General features: G+C 43.8%; 1 protein-coding gene across 2 annotated transcripts in view; it reads right to left on the bottom strand.

The window, feature by feature from the left end:
* The window catches only part of NUP58 (nucleoporin 58), a 412,103-nt gene that overhangs the window by 225,717 nt on the left and 170,981 nt on the right, over nucleotides 1-15,405 (bottom strand). For both annotated transcript variants that reach the window (XM_069202234.1, XM_069202233.1), the window contains exon 7: nucleotides 6,397-6,421. In XM_069202234.1, the coding sequence (XP_069058335.1) occupies nucleotides 6,397-6,421 (25 nt within the window). The remainder of the gene's footprint in view (nucleotides 1-6,396; nucleotides 6,422-15,405) is intronic.

Below are 15,405 nucleotides of genomic sequence, written 5' to 3' on the forward strand. Positions count from 1 at the left end.
TATAATTGCTAGTAGTCCCATAAAGTCTGTGATGTTGTCGGTAAAGTTGGTGTGTGGCTCCTGTGGTCTGTAGATGAGTGCCACCTAGGGTGAAGTTGGCTGTGATGAGGTGCTTGAAAGGCAGGTGTTAAACCTAGTAGGATGACGTGTCCATGGAAGAAAGATGTCATGCGCCAATGCAGGGTTCAGCCATTTTTCCTTGAGGAAATTTAGGTCTGGGGTGTTGTTGTGTAGCACATCCCAGATCTTTGTGGCATGTTTGGTGAGTGAGCAGATATTGATGAACATGCATGTGAGTACAAAGTGTTTCATGTGTGGTTGCAGAACTGTGCGAGTGTGAAAGATTGGGGTGTTAGATTCAGTTGGTGTGGGTGAGGTGAGTGTTGGTTGTTATTAAGTACATGAAAACATTAAGGGAGCTCAGGAGACCAATCCCTGTGTTGTGAAAAGGAAGCAGCGTGGGTGAGCAGCGACCAGTGTGACGGGCATACAGAAATAGAGCTAGGTAGTGACAAGAGTCAGGTGGACAAGGGCTTCTGGCACTATGCATGGTCCACCCACCTAAATGGGGGGAAGTCACTTCCTATGTAGATGGATGATGGAAATGAGTCCTCTTGCGTAAATTCTTCTTTTAAAACTGTTTTAGCAGGAAAAACCTTGCTACTTCTTTGATTGGCTACCGCCTGGTGCTAGACATTGGTTAATGTGCTGCCTCGCTACATGACAGTCTGGGGCTCAGCACTCTAAGATCCAGTGCGAAGATGAGAAAAGAAAGTCCCCAGATCCTCTCAAGAGACCAAAATTGAGCAGTATAATGGGTGTGCTCAGAGGAAATGTATTTCAAATGACTAGAAATGGGTCAGATCAATCTACTGTGCAGATTCTCGTAGCCACTGAAAAGTTGAGCCTTAAGCTCAAGAACAGAATAGACACTGGGTCTACTGAAGTAGATCTCCTGAATCAAAATAGCTAAGCTGAAATCCACGATAAGTTCACTCTTGGAGCAGATGTATCATCATATAGACTTGAGTATGCTGAGGGGAGATGTTCTGCACATCTTTTTACCAAAGGAGTGTGTCTGTTTACCCTCCTAGTCAGGTGGAACCAAGGAGGAAGAAACTGCAGAGTGAAATTTCTGTGCAGCAGCCACTATAACAGAATCAGGAGAAGGATCAGCCCTGAGAAACAAAGGGTCCTGATTAGGAGCTTTGTATTTTTTTTAAAGAGCCAAGATGTAGCAGATTTAAGTGATGCTGGGATTAAAAATATTTGCATTGTAAGCTCCAACAGTCCCAGTGGTCGCAATACTGCTCTTTGAAGCAGGGTCTCAAAAATAACAGATTAAGGGCCAGATGTAGCAAAGGGTTTTACCCATTCTGTGTCTATGAGAAAATGTGTTTGTACATATGGCCCTAAGTGGCTGTAGCAGTCAGAATGTCCAAGTTTAAATTGGCTGCACCTCTGATTATAACTTCATTAAGAGTCAAGAGGTCGTCCACTGGAGACACTCTTGCCGGAGGTGTGTCTGTTAAAGTTCGAGAATAATCTTGTACTGAGGAGCGAGAAGTCATGGACTAGGAGGGTGGTAATCTCCTCCTATGCCTGGACATAGAAGAACAAGATCTCCTGGATCGTGATCTGGGACTAAATCTCGTATTAGATCTGGATCGACGATGGAGGGGACTTCATCTGTGAGAAGTCATATCTGCCAGAGTTAGACGAGGAGTTCTTAAAGCTCCTGAAGGGATCGTAGGAAGTATTGAATGTGTGCCGGGTGAGAACCTTGGAGAAGGTGTTCCTTTAGACGATGGTGTAGGCCGCATGACTCTTGAATGGGAGGATCTTTGTGAGTACTCAGAGTCAGAGGTATGAGGCACAGGTCTTGTCTGTAAACATTCCTATCACTGTGGTGAAATTTTTGTTGGTGAATGTGACTGAGAGCCCGATTTAGATCTTGAGGGAACTGCTGCTGTGTCACAGCGGTCCCAAGTACTCCAAGTCGACAGCATTTCTAACGCCGCAATTAGATGTACTGCGGCAGAGCCTCCGACCCCTGGCGCAGCAGATTCCTATGTTGGCTAACATTACTTCATCCCAGTCAGGAAGGTGGGTTACCATATTTAGGTGTCAAAGCTGCACTGGCTTTGTTCTGGTGGCAGCGTCCTGATAGAGGGGGTCCGTAACAGAAGGGGTTGAACACTGTCCTATGCCTGTGGCCATGGAACGGATTCCAGCAACACACACCTGAGATACTGTGCCAACTGGTATACTCTTGCACACCACACTATAGAACAAACACCATTCACCTTTGCCCTTGCACCACAACACAAGATTTACCTGCAGGAAAAACACATAATGATGTGTTTATGTTGTATTTTGAGATGTTACATTAATACCACACCCACATACATCACAACCACACCAACCAACATAACTGCACAATCATCTGCACCAACACACTTACACAAATGCACACTTCCACACAATAAAACACAAAAACGAGACAAACATACACACCTGATTACACAAAAGGACACTAGATCAACATGCAGCTGCCAAACAAAGAAAAACACAATGACAACACCCACTTCAGCTCCCTCTACCTCAAAACTTGCAAACCACTCAACCCCCTCCTACCCTTACTCCACTTAGCCAATTCTTAAGCCACCTTGCCTTGACTCCTACTAAACATACTCATAACCCTCCCAGGTAAAAGCATCCAGGTCCCAGAGATGTGCCCAAAAGACGTCCCTACCTGAGAAGGAGGATACCCCTGGACAATAGGAGATAAGTGAAGGGCAGCAAAGCCAGGAGAAAGTGCATCTACACAACATTGTCACATATGTCACACATTGCCAAAATATTATACATTGTGAGAAGTAGGACATGGATGGATACTTGAGTTCAACTTTAACAAATCATGTTCCACATTGCACACTCCTGTCCAAGCCATTGTGTCAGTGGATTGCAAGCCATGCAACAGTGAGAGACGTTTTATGACTGCCATCCTTTACTGGAAAACATCTCACTGACTGGTTCCATGACAAAGTTGAGACACTGACATTGCTGTCAATTGTGATCTGAATTGGGATTTGGTGCAAGAATCTCTAAATACTTACACTACAAAAAAAAAATATATATATATATATATATATCCACAGGTGTGACATTAACTTACTGACCCATCTAGAGCAAACAAATATGCCTTACACAGATGTAACTTTTTTTTCTTCTGTAGGACATGTATGTAAACGCACAGGTACGGAGCTGCTGTTTAGTGACAAGTCAACAGTAACATGTAATATAGACTGCTCACCTTCTGGTCCGGCGACGGGGTCCTTACAGGTCAGATTCCAGTGGGGAGCAGATGTGGAAACAGGAAAAGAGGTAAAAATCTCCCTTTTCTCCTTTCCAGTCCGCCAACTCGGGTGTGAAGGTTTCCCCGCCACAGTTGCCTTGGCGGAAACACTGGCTGGAGTCCTGCCGCCAGTCGTTATTTCCAATGGCACCGTCAACGCAGGTGTAGATTCCTGTCAGAGTCAGGCTGTCTATAGTCTGTGGTCCCGCTAATATCTAGATAAAGCGGGTGGACTGCCAAGGTAAGGGACGGATTTTCATATGGAAACCCAAAGGCGAACTAATTCCGCCAAGATCTAAATCAAACTTAGATTTTGACTGAGAGAAAGGCATTGGATTTGGCCTGATCTGTTGGGTATATGTTAAACTTCTGTTGATGTCAAATGCTTATCTTTCAACGTCGATGGAGGCAACTGCTTTTTCCTTGGTGTTATGCGAACTTTCCCCACTGGTCTCAACAGCAATCAATGTCTCTAAGCTGTTGTGGTGAGTCTGAGTGTGATGGCATTGACGTCGACAAATGAAGCTTCCTAGCCGTCAATGAAGATCTTGCCTGCAACACGATTCAATGTCGAATGTCAGGTGTGCTCCGGCATCGAACAATGCACTTTCGCTGGTGTCTTCGATGACAAACATACTCAGATCTTTTCAGCCCTCAACAACACACCTCTGTCGACTAGGACCGTCTTTTTTGGTGTTTTTCAACAGATCTTTCTCTGTGGTGGTCCTTGGAATGAGAGGCGGGCTCTTTGGAGGAAGAGTGATGTTCCCCAAGCCGCTTGATGTTTGTCATCCTTGGCAGTCGATACAGTCCGAATTTCTCCACGTCCTTGAGGAAGCGCCAGGAGAACTTCTGGCAGTAAGGACAGGTCTCAGGTCTCACAGAGTGAAAGCATTTTTGACAGAAAAATAAAATGTTTTCTGTCAAAAAAATTATTCTCTGTACTAACTGCTGAATTTCTATGGTTTTGTGCCAGTAAATTCAGAACCAAACTATAATGTCCCTGTTACCTTTGATTTATTAGGTGAATTTCTATTGTTTTTTTTTTAATTCTATTTTTCTAACTATAACGTCCCTGTAACCTGTTTTTTCTTCAGTGAAATTCTAGGTTATTTATTTTAACATAAAGTAATTTTAATTACTATTCGTTAATCCAACCACCACAGCGCACGGCCAGAGGTTGTGCCCCGCAGGGGCTGGCCACAGGGCTTGGTCTGCAGCCAGGCCCTGCAGCGAACCCCCCATAACCACTTAACCTGGCGCCTTCAACAGCCTTTGGCCATGCGCAGTGGGGGCTGACCACAGGCCCCATCTCTCTGGGTGTGAGAGGGTGTCTCTGGGTGTGAGAGTGGGTATGACAGTAGGTGTAAGAGGGAGTCTCTGGGTGTGAGTGTCTGAGTGGGTGTGTGGATCTGTGAGTAGAAACGTACAAACCAACAAACATTCAGCTGTTATAGTTTTTTTCAATCAACTCTAACTTGTGCCCTAAGGTAACTGTAACTTGTACCCTAGCCATGCACAATTACCCTAGATATTACAGCACTCGTGACATCTTTGATAACTTCACTGATGTCATGGTAACATTTGCAGTAAAATTAATGATGTGATAACTGTGCTTGGCACTACCACACTTCGGGATTGGCGTTCTATTGCCGGCCCAGTTTCCACGAGAACGGTTGTTTGACTGGGTTAACGGCCATGGACCTGGTCTAAGTGTCAGTGCTAGCATCTTTTTTGGTTATTACAAATGACTTATCATTGAATATTATTTACCATGACCGACTGGATACCATTTAGCCCTGAATAAGCCCTATGTTGATGGGCGAACCGCGTTGGCTGTCATTGCTATGTACCTTTTGCCGTAAAAAGAGCACTGTGCGAATATATGACTTTGGAATTGGAAATAAATAAATGGAAGATTTGCTTCATCACTACTACAGGAAAATTGGACTCTTTTACTGCTTGAAGCATTGTCTCTGTGGTGGAGCACAGGCTGTCGAGGCTTTCTTTTTTGAGTGTTCAGCACTAGATGTCAGACTCTGTTACGAGTGGTGCCCACAGTGGTGATGGTTTTGGATCCACAGGCATTGACACAGAAGGTGTTCAAGTTAATCCCTTCTAAGCGGCACATGAACATATGGTCTGTGGGCTGAGTGTCAGCCAATACCAATGTACTCCCAAGGGCCATACCTCCTGTCTCGACATCAAGGGAGTCTTCGACAATGTTATCTGGCATCTTGAAGGCTGTCTTGTTATTGCATCTTTTGCTGCGCCCAATATGTGTCCCTTATGCACCTTAGTGTTTTCGTGCCTCAAAAGGTGATAAAGGTCTTACAGATCGGGGAAAGAGAAAGGATTCAGATGCCGTGATGATCAGTCCAAAGACACTAGGCGTTGCACTGTGAGCAAAAATTAAGGGTGTTTACGTTATTTTGCTTTTATTGCTTTACTTACTTAAATAAGGTCATAAAGTATCTTGATTAAAAAAATAAACTAAAAAAAAATAAAACACAGCAGGTTGTTCTTTCCACCACCCTGTACCTGCCAACATTCTCAGAGTTGTTTTACTGAAGATCGAGAAGGACGCAACCAATCTTTAGACTGTTGCGTGGTCTTTCTTTACCTCAGTTCAAAGCGGCAATGCAGCACTGACAGTAGGTTCACCAATCAGTTAATGGTAGTGCGTAAAAGTGGTCTTTATGCTGAATAACTGATACAGTGCAGAGAAAGGAATCTTGTGAAAACATTCCTTGTAAATCATTTACTTTTTGGTCATCATTACTTGCGAATCACCAACCATTACTTCAAGTCGCTGGGGACAAAATCAGGTTTTCACTTGCCACCTCATGTGTAAAAGATATCTCACACACATGTCATACCTAATAAATTAGAGATCCCAATTTGCATGTGGGTGCTGTATTCACCATCTACACAAACCAAAAGTCAGCTGACTCTGAACATACAATTTCCCTATAATAACAAACTCCTGAGTGCTACAGAAAAACACTGTTGAGAAGAAGAATATACCAACAACTTACTCTGGTCGTATTCCAGTTTTATCACCTGTAAAGAGGAGACAAATTAATGTTAGAAAGCCAATATACCAAAGTTAAGACTGGTGCAATTCTAAAAATACGCACTTTAACAAAATACAGAGCAAATGTCATAACAGTTCCATTAAAAAGTTAAGTATGCCAAGAGTAGACATGATACAGAACAGGAAAACATGCCTACAGTAGGTAACATTTTCTTTCTTTAACATATTAAATTGAGCTATATCAGCCCAAAAAAGAAATAGGTAGAAATGCTTTTAAAGAAAGAAAGCACAGACTTGGTAGAATATAGCCAACTGGTAGACGTTAGTGCCATTTAGCCATTTCTTATGCACTACGCTGAGGTTTCCAAGATAACAAGGCTCCCAGGAGAAATGCAAGATTCTTCCCTTCATAACTCAATGACATTTGTAGAACAGAGTACTACAGAAAAATATCAGCCCATACACACTGAGCTCAATAGAGCTGCATTTTCTATCATCAGTTGAAGATGTGAAATCAAATCCAATGAGAAAGGTTCATGTCTCACATTGCTTATATGAGAATATTCAATGAAGTGGAAACATGAATAACAGCCAGACAGAGTCACAACTAGATCTGAACTTCGGGAAGGGCTAACACACCTAGCAGTAAGGCAGGGCTAACACACCAAGGGATGGGGAGGAGCCAACATGCCAAGTAATAGGGGCGGGGCACACACATTGACAATCTGATAAAGTCTGAGACTGTATCCATACATCCACTGCCGAGTCATTCTTGCATTTACCCACTTACCCCTCTGCAATAAAACAGACACAAACTCAGCAAGCAAAGAAAGAATAAATTGAAGAATGTAATTAAGTTGAGCAGCCCTGTAGGACTGCCTGAGGAGATGCCAAACACCACAATACCTGTCAATTACAGTAGTCAGGTGGTTCTGTGTAACAAATACGCTGTGTATAGGCTTTAACAATGTATAATAAGAATCTACCCTTCGAAATCTATTGGCCTTAACATATGATCCTCACAATAAGTGAAGCCTATTGCATCTGAGGTATTTTGTTCATAAACAGACCGAATCAATGGCATTGGGCATTACTTTTTCCTTAATTAACCAATTATGTCTGTAACCTTTATTGTTGGCCTTCAAACAAAGCAGCCATCAGGGAAAGTCAGCAAAGTCACCAATCTGTATAAAATTAATGTTGGCAAAACTCGTTTTAGGGAGGATTAACAAAGACTATCACGTTGCAAATCTTCTACCCCAGCGGATAATTCATGGGGGAACTCAATATCAAAACCCTTGCGTACGAAGATAACTTGAGATTCCTCCAGAAACGAATGTATTATGCAGAGTATCCCTTAACTGTCTACGGTTACTGTTATATGAAAACAAAAAATAAAATTTACAAAAAACACATTAGATTCTTTGTAACAAAACTGTTTTACAGCCTCCCACACAGAACAAAAACAGTTCACACCAAAGGCGTATATGCTTTGATAAAAACATTTAATAGTTAGGTCTTCTTCCATTGCAATAAATGTAACCTATGATTTTTACAATAAGTAAGTCAGGCACACTGTTTTTATAGTAACTTATTAAACAGTTCAGACCAGATAATTTCTCAATACAACAGTCAAGCCTGCAGCGGTTATCCATGGATTCTCACCTAACTCACTCAGGTCTAGTGCATTAAGCATAAGCTTTCACAGAAAGTAATCAGGCACAAAGTTGTAAAAGTAAGAAAATATACAAGATATTCAACCTATCCCAAAAGGGCCTAGCAGGGATTATAACAGTACACATTTTCTACTGCCAAGGTTTGACAGAGGAGGTAACCAACACCAAAATACTTGTCTACGACAGTAGTGTGTGAGATTCCATGCAACATTATATCTGACATACCTATCTGCTGTCTTTAACACAGTGTAAAGAAATGGCTCCCTGTTGCAGTTACCCCCCACTTTTTGCCTGATACTGATGCTGACTTGACTGAGAAGTGTGCTGGGACCCTGCTAACCAGGCCCCAGCACCAGTGTTCCTTCACCTAAAATGTACCATTGTATCCACAATTGGCACACCCTGGCATTCAGATAAGTCCCTTGTAACTGGTACTTCTAGTACCAAGGGCCCTGATGCCAAGGAAGGTCTCTAAGGGCTGCAGCATGTCTTATGCCACCCTAGAGACCCCTCACTCAGCACAGACACACTGCTTACAAGCCTGTGTGTGCTAGTGAGAACAAAATGAGTAAGTCGACATGGCACTCCCCTCAGGGTGCCATGCCAGCCTCTCACTGCCTATGCAGTATAGGTAAGACACCCCTCTAGCAGGCCTTACAGCCCTAAGGCAGGGTGCACTATACCATAGGTGAGGGTACCAGTGCATGAGCACTGTGCCCCTACAGTGTCTAAACAAAACCTTAGACATTGTAAGTGCAGGGTAGCCATAAGAGTATATGGTCTGGGAGTCTGTTTTACACGAACTCCACAGCACCATAATGGCTACACTGAAAACTGGGAAGTTTGGTATCAAACTTCTCAGCACAATAAATGCACACTGATGCCAGTGTACATTTTAGTGTAAAATACACCACAGAGGGCACCTTAGAGGTGCCCCCTGAAACTTAACCAACTAGCTGTGTAGGCTGACTGGTTCCAGCAGCCTGCCACACTAGAGACATGTTGCTGGCCCCATGGGGAGAGTGCCTTTGTCACTCTGAGGCCAGTAACAAAGCCTGCACTGGGTGGAGATGCTAACGCCTCCCCCAGGCAGGAGCTGTGACACCTGGCGGTGAGCCTCAAAGGCTCACCCCTTTGTCACAGCCCAGCAGGGCACTCCAGCTTAGTGGAGTTGCCCGCCACCTCCGGCCACGGCCCCCACTTTTGGCGGCAAGGCTGGAGGGAACAAAGAAAGCAACAAGGAGGAGTCACTGGCCAGTCAGGACAGCCCCTAAGGTGTCCTGAGCTGAAGTGACTCTAACTTTTAGAAATCCTCCATCTTGCAGATGGAGGATTCCCCCAATAGGGTTAGGATTGTGACCCCCTCCCCTTGGGAGGAGGCACAAAGAGGGTGTACCCACCCTCAGGGCTAGTAGCCATTGGCTACTAACCCCCCAGACCTAAACACGCCCTTAAATTTAGTATTTAAGGGCTACCCTGAACCCTAGAAAATTAGATTCCTGCAACTACAAGAAGAAGGACTGCCTAGCTGAAACCCCTGCAGAGGAAGACCAGAAGACGACAACTGCCTTGGCTCCAGAAACTCACCGGCCTGTCTCCTGCCTTCCAAAGATCCTGCTCCAGCGACGCCTTCCAAAGGGACCAGCGACCTCGACATCCTCTGAGGACTGCCCCTGCTTCGAAAAGACAAGAAACTCCCGAGGACAGCGGACCTGCTCCAAGAAAAGCTGCAACTTTGTTTCCAGCAGCTTTAAAGAACCCTGCAAGCTCCCCGCAAGAAGCGTGAGACTTGCAACACTGCACCCGGCGACCCCGACTCGGCTGGTGGCGATCCAACACCTCAGGAGGGACCCCAGGACTACTCTGATACTGTGAGTACCAAAACCTGTCCCCCCTGAGACCCCACAGCGCCGCCTGCAGAGGGAATCCCGAGGCTTCCCCTGACCGCGACTCTTTGAACCTAAAGTCCCGACGCCTGGGAGAGACCCTGCACCCGCAGCCCCCAGGACCTGAAGGACCGGACTTTCACTGGAGAAGTGACCCCCAGGAGTCCCTCTCCCTTGCCCAAGTGGAGGTTTCCCCGAGGAACCCCCCCCTTGCCTGCCTGCAGCGCTGAAGAGATCCCGAGATCTCTCATAGACTAACATTGCGAACCCGACGCTTGTTTCTACACTGCACCCGGCCGCCCCCGCGCCGCTGAGGGTGAAATTTCTGTGTGGGCTTGTGTCCCCCCCGGTGCCCTACAAAACCCCCCTGGTCTGCCCTCCGAAGACGCGGGTACTTACCTGCAAGCAGACCGGAACCGGGGCACCCCCTTCTCTCCATTCTAGCCTATGTGTTTTGGGCACCACTTTGAACTCTGCACCTGACCGGCCCTGAGCTGCTGGTGTGGTGACTTTGGGGTTGCTCTGAACCCCCAACGGTGGGCTACCTTGGACCAAGAACTAAGCCCTGTAAGTGTCTTACTTACCTGGTTAACCTAACAAATACTTACCTCCCCTAGGAACTGTGAAAATTGCACTAAGTGTCCACTTTTAAAACAGCTATTTGTGAATAACTTGAAAAGTATACATGCAATTTTGATGATTTGAAGTTCCTAAAGTACTTACCTGCAATACCTTTCGAATGAGATATTACATGTAGAATTTGAACCTGTGGTTCTTAAAATAAACTAAGAAAAGATATTTTTCTATACAAAAACCTATTGGCTGGATTTGTCTCTGAGTGTGTGTACCTCATTTATTGTCTATGTGTATGTACAACAAATGCTTAACACTACTCCTTGGATAAGCCTACTGCTCGACCACACTACCACAAAATAGAGCATTAGTATTATCTATTTTTACCACTATTTTACCTCTAAGGGGAACCCTTGGACTCTGTGCATGCTATTCCTTACTTTGAAATAGCACATACAGAGCCAACTTCCTACACACAGTATAAAGCCAATCCACCCGTAAAGGTCTATTGGCTTTAATGTATGTGTCTTAGGATAAATATGTTAGGTCTACTGACTGTCATCTTTTCATAATAAACAAACATATTTATGGCATCCGACGTAAATTGTGCCAATGAACCAGCCAAGCCTAAAGTCTTCATCACTGGCTTATCACCATAACCAACTGAGGTCTCTTGTATTATGCATAGATTGGCAACCATCAAGTATACAGCCATACGTTTACAAATGTATACAGAAATATTTTTATGCTGAAATGGCCTGGCAAGGATTATCCCAAATCTTCAACACCAAGTTTTTGTCAGGAGACAACCAATGCTGAAAAACTTGATTAGCTAAATGTAATCTCAAAGGTTATTTTAGTAAACACCCAAATGGCAATCCTCTCTTAAATGCCTTTTGTTGTTAAGAAATCCTTTTTACAATACATTTGGCAGGCCTACTTCTTTTGACAGAACTTTTCAAATGACGAGGTCAGAAATATGACATCTGACATAAATGTTCCCAATGAACCAATCAGGCCGATAGCCCTTATCAGTAATTTGACACCATAACTTACTCCGTCCTACTGAATTCTGCATAAAGGTTTGCATAATGCAACACTCAAACAAAGTCAGAAAATTATAAATATTAACAAAACAATATTGAACCCCCACCTACGAGGTTTATTAAGGATCATTAAAATATATATCTACTTATAGGGTTTGTCAAAGGAGGGAGCCAACACAAGAAACCTTGCCTACTACAGTAAGAAATAAGTTACTTACCTGTAACTGTAGTTCTCCAATATCGGAAGCTTTCATAGATTCACATGCTTGAATCCTTCCCCACGTCGAGATGGGAGTCCCCGGTGCTATTAAAAAATATATTTCTCTGACATAGTAATACATTACATGCATAAGCTGTTTAGATTAGTAACATATCACAGTCGTTTTAGAAAAAGGACCAAACTTCAGAGAGAACCTATCAGCTCACTCCCCACTCTAGAACCCTCCTGTGAAGAGCTTACTTCCCTCATATTTTCCAAGCAGTAGTGCTGCATCATAGTTAACACTCAGAATATGAAGGTGGGCTCCGCAGGGGAGGTGGGTGGTTCGCATGTGAATCAATGAAAGCTTCCAATACTGGAGAACTACAGTTACAGGTAAGTAACTTATTTTTTACTCCAGTATTGGAACGTTCATAGATTCACATGCTTGAATCAGAATAGCAAGCAGTAACAAGCACATTTACTAGTTATTTATATAGACATATACATATATTTATGGATATATTACAATGAAAAGAGATATGAACATTCAAAAAGCTTGATTTTGCGCAACCATGCTAAGTATTAGAAAAGTGAATGACTAGAAACTATTGAAAATGTGTACACGTAGACATAGATATTGAGATAAAGCAGATGGAGGGAGATAGTAAAATAGCTCACCTTCATTGGAATAAATGTCTAAGGACTGCTTGACCAACCGCAGTATCTCTGCTCTTTTCAGTGTCCAAGCAGTAATGTCTCGTGAAAGTGTTGGCTTATCTTCCACATTGCAGCTCGGCAGATGTCCAGAAGTGAAATTCCTGAAAACAATGCACAGGATGTGGATACTGATCTGGTAGAATGTGCGTGCACCTTGGAGTCTAAAGGTAGACCAGCGTTCTTATGGCAGAAGATAATTGCTGATGTAATCCAGCAAGCAACGGTCTGCTTAGTAACTGGAAACCCCTTTCTGGGGTTACTGTAGGATATGAGAAGCTGGTTTGATTTACGAAAAGACTTCGTTCTCTCCAGATATAATGAGACATCTGCTTATATCTAACGAATTAAGAGATATTTCTGTTGCCATTTGCGGATTAGGAAAGAATGACTTCAATATTATTGGCTTGTTGAGGAGAAAGTCCGATGGAACCTTCGGAATAAATTTAGGATTTGTACGCAAGATTACCCTATCCTTTGTCAATTGTAAAAAGGGTTTTTGCGTTGTGAAGGCTTGTATTTCACTCACTCTAAGCGTGGATTTAAGCGCGAGGAGGAGTGCTACTTTCCAAGAAAGAATCTTGATTTCTGTCTTGTGAATAGGCTCGAATGCTAGCTTCATAAGCATGTTCAACGGCCATGCGGGGGGGGCTAGGGGGCTCTGACTGGCGGATGGGACCTGAAGAGACCTTTCATGAACGGTTTTAGGAGTCTATGAGACCACAGAGATGATTTACCAGCCTGTCTTCTATAACTAAAGACAGCTGCTAAGTGAACTTTAATGGATACATGCTGCAATCCTGAGCGCGCCAGATAAAGGAGATAAGGTAAGACTTTCTCTGGAGCTGAAGATAATGGGTGTACTTTAGCAGATTTGCACCACAAGCAGACCCTTCTCCACTTCAGGCGGTATGTTTTGTTGGTACTCTCCGCCCGGGCTTTGGTTAGAATTTTCTTGCAGTCATCTGGGATGTCTAAGTGGCCAAGCTCACTGAACTCAGGAGCCATGCCGACTAGTTCTGAGATTTGGGATTCGGATGCCTCACTTGGCCCTGGTTCATAGTGAGTAGTGACGGAATCGGTTGTAGTGTTAAGGGTGGACATAGGGACATTTGCAGACATTCCATGTACCAATGTTGACATGGCCACGCCGGGGCTATCAGAATTATTTGGTACGGTTCTGATTTGATCATGGTTATTACACGTGGAATAAAAGAGATTGGGGGAAAAGCATAAGCATAGATCCCTGACCATGCTATCGAAAAAGCATCCCCTGCGACCCCTTTTGGAGATGCCTGCTTGCATAAAATCAGCATTTGGCGTTTTAAGAGGTTGTGAAAACATCTAATTTTGGTTTGCCCCCACTGATGGAATATGTTTTCTAATGTATGTTGATCTAATTCCCACTCATGGGTCGATGTTGGTAACCTGGTCAGAGAATCTGCAATGGCGTTCTGAGTTCATGGGACATGTTCCGCTTTGGTGGAGATTGATGGTGAATGCACCACTTCCAAATGTCTTGAGCTTTTTGGGATAGGAAATGGGAACGAGTTCCGCCCTGTTTGTTGATATAGTACACTGTCGTGGTATTGTCTGTCCTGACAAGCACCAATTGTCCTTGAATCCTTGGGAGAAAGGCTTGCAACTCCTGGAAGACTGCTTTTAGTTCCAACAGGTTGATGTGAAACATTTGGTAAGAAGTTGGCTATTTGCCGCTCACTTGAAGATCTTGTAGGAACACGCCCGTCCACCCATTGATGCATTCATTCTGATTGTTAATGAAAGGGGTTGCAGTAAAAACCGCAGTCAGATTGGCCGGAATTGTCCACCAATGGAGCGATTCTATCATTATCGGGGTTACAAGTATAATGTCCTCGAAAGATCCTCGAGCTTGCTTCTATTGCTTGAGAAGTTCTTCTTGCAACGGGCGCATATGAAGGAGACAGTGTAGAATGAGACTGATGCAGGATGACATCACCCCGATTAATGATTTGTATTGTCGGACTGAAAGAGACCTTTTTTCTTGAAGGCGCTTTGATAGTCTGAATAAGGTTGATGGCCTGTCTGACGTTGGATAAGCCTTGAGTAGTTGAGTGTCTGGTATAGCACCCAGAAATGTTATTCGTTTTGCTGGTTTGAGCATTGATTTTTCTCGATTGAGGTGGAGACCCAATTGTATGAAGAGACGTAAAGTTGCTGTTATGGAGCGACATGCAGCTTGTAGAGTGGGTGCTTTTACCAGCCAATAGTCCAGGTATGGGAAAACCTGGCGCCGATGTAGTCTGAGGTAAGCTGCGACTGGGGCTAAGCATTTGGTAAATATCCGGGGAGCCGACTTGAGGCCAAAGGGAAGAACTTTGAATTGAAAGTGCTTGCCTGCTACTGAGAACCTCAGGAGCTTTCTGTGAGCTGGGTGGATGGGGATATGGAAGTAGGCGTCCTGGAGTTCTAAGGAGGCCATGTAATCTCCTCTATTTAACAATCATAAAATGTCGGGCAGTGTGATCATGCAGAAAGAACGAGTTACTTACCTTCGGTAACGACTTTTCTGGTGGATACATTAGCTACCTGTGGATTCCTCACCTCATGAATACTCCCATGGCGCCAGCATTCTACGGAAATCTTCTTACTAGTCTCTGCACGTCGACGAGGACGTCACTGTCTCGCACGCGACGCCGTCTGACGTCATACAGGCAATAAGAGGTCCTCGACGACGTGCGGACGTCAGTACCAATCATTTTTTACGTGCATGAGAACAACCAGGCAATGCAATGAAAGAACAAAGCAACATCCATTATATTGTAAAAATACACCACATTGTATGAATAACTGTAAATCTTTTTTATGTACATATATATATATATATATATATATATATATATATATATATATATATATATATAAAACTCTTTC

The sequence above is a fragment of the Pleurodeles waltl genome, chromosome 8 (assembly GCF_031143425.1).
Source record: "Pleurodeles waltl isolate 20211129_DDA chromosome 8, aPleWal1.hap1.20221129, whole genome shotgun sequence".
In the NCBI taxonomy this organism is placed as follows: Eukaryota; Metazoa; Chordata; class Amphibia; order Caudata; family Salamandridae; genus Pleurodeles; species Pleurodeles waltl.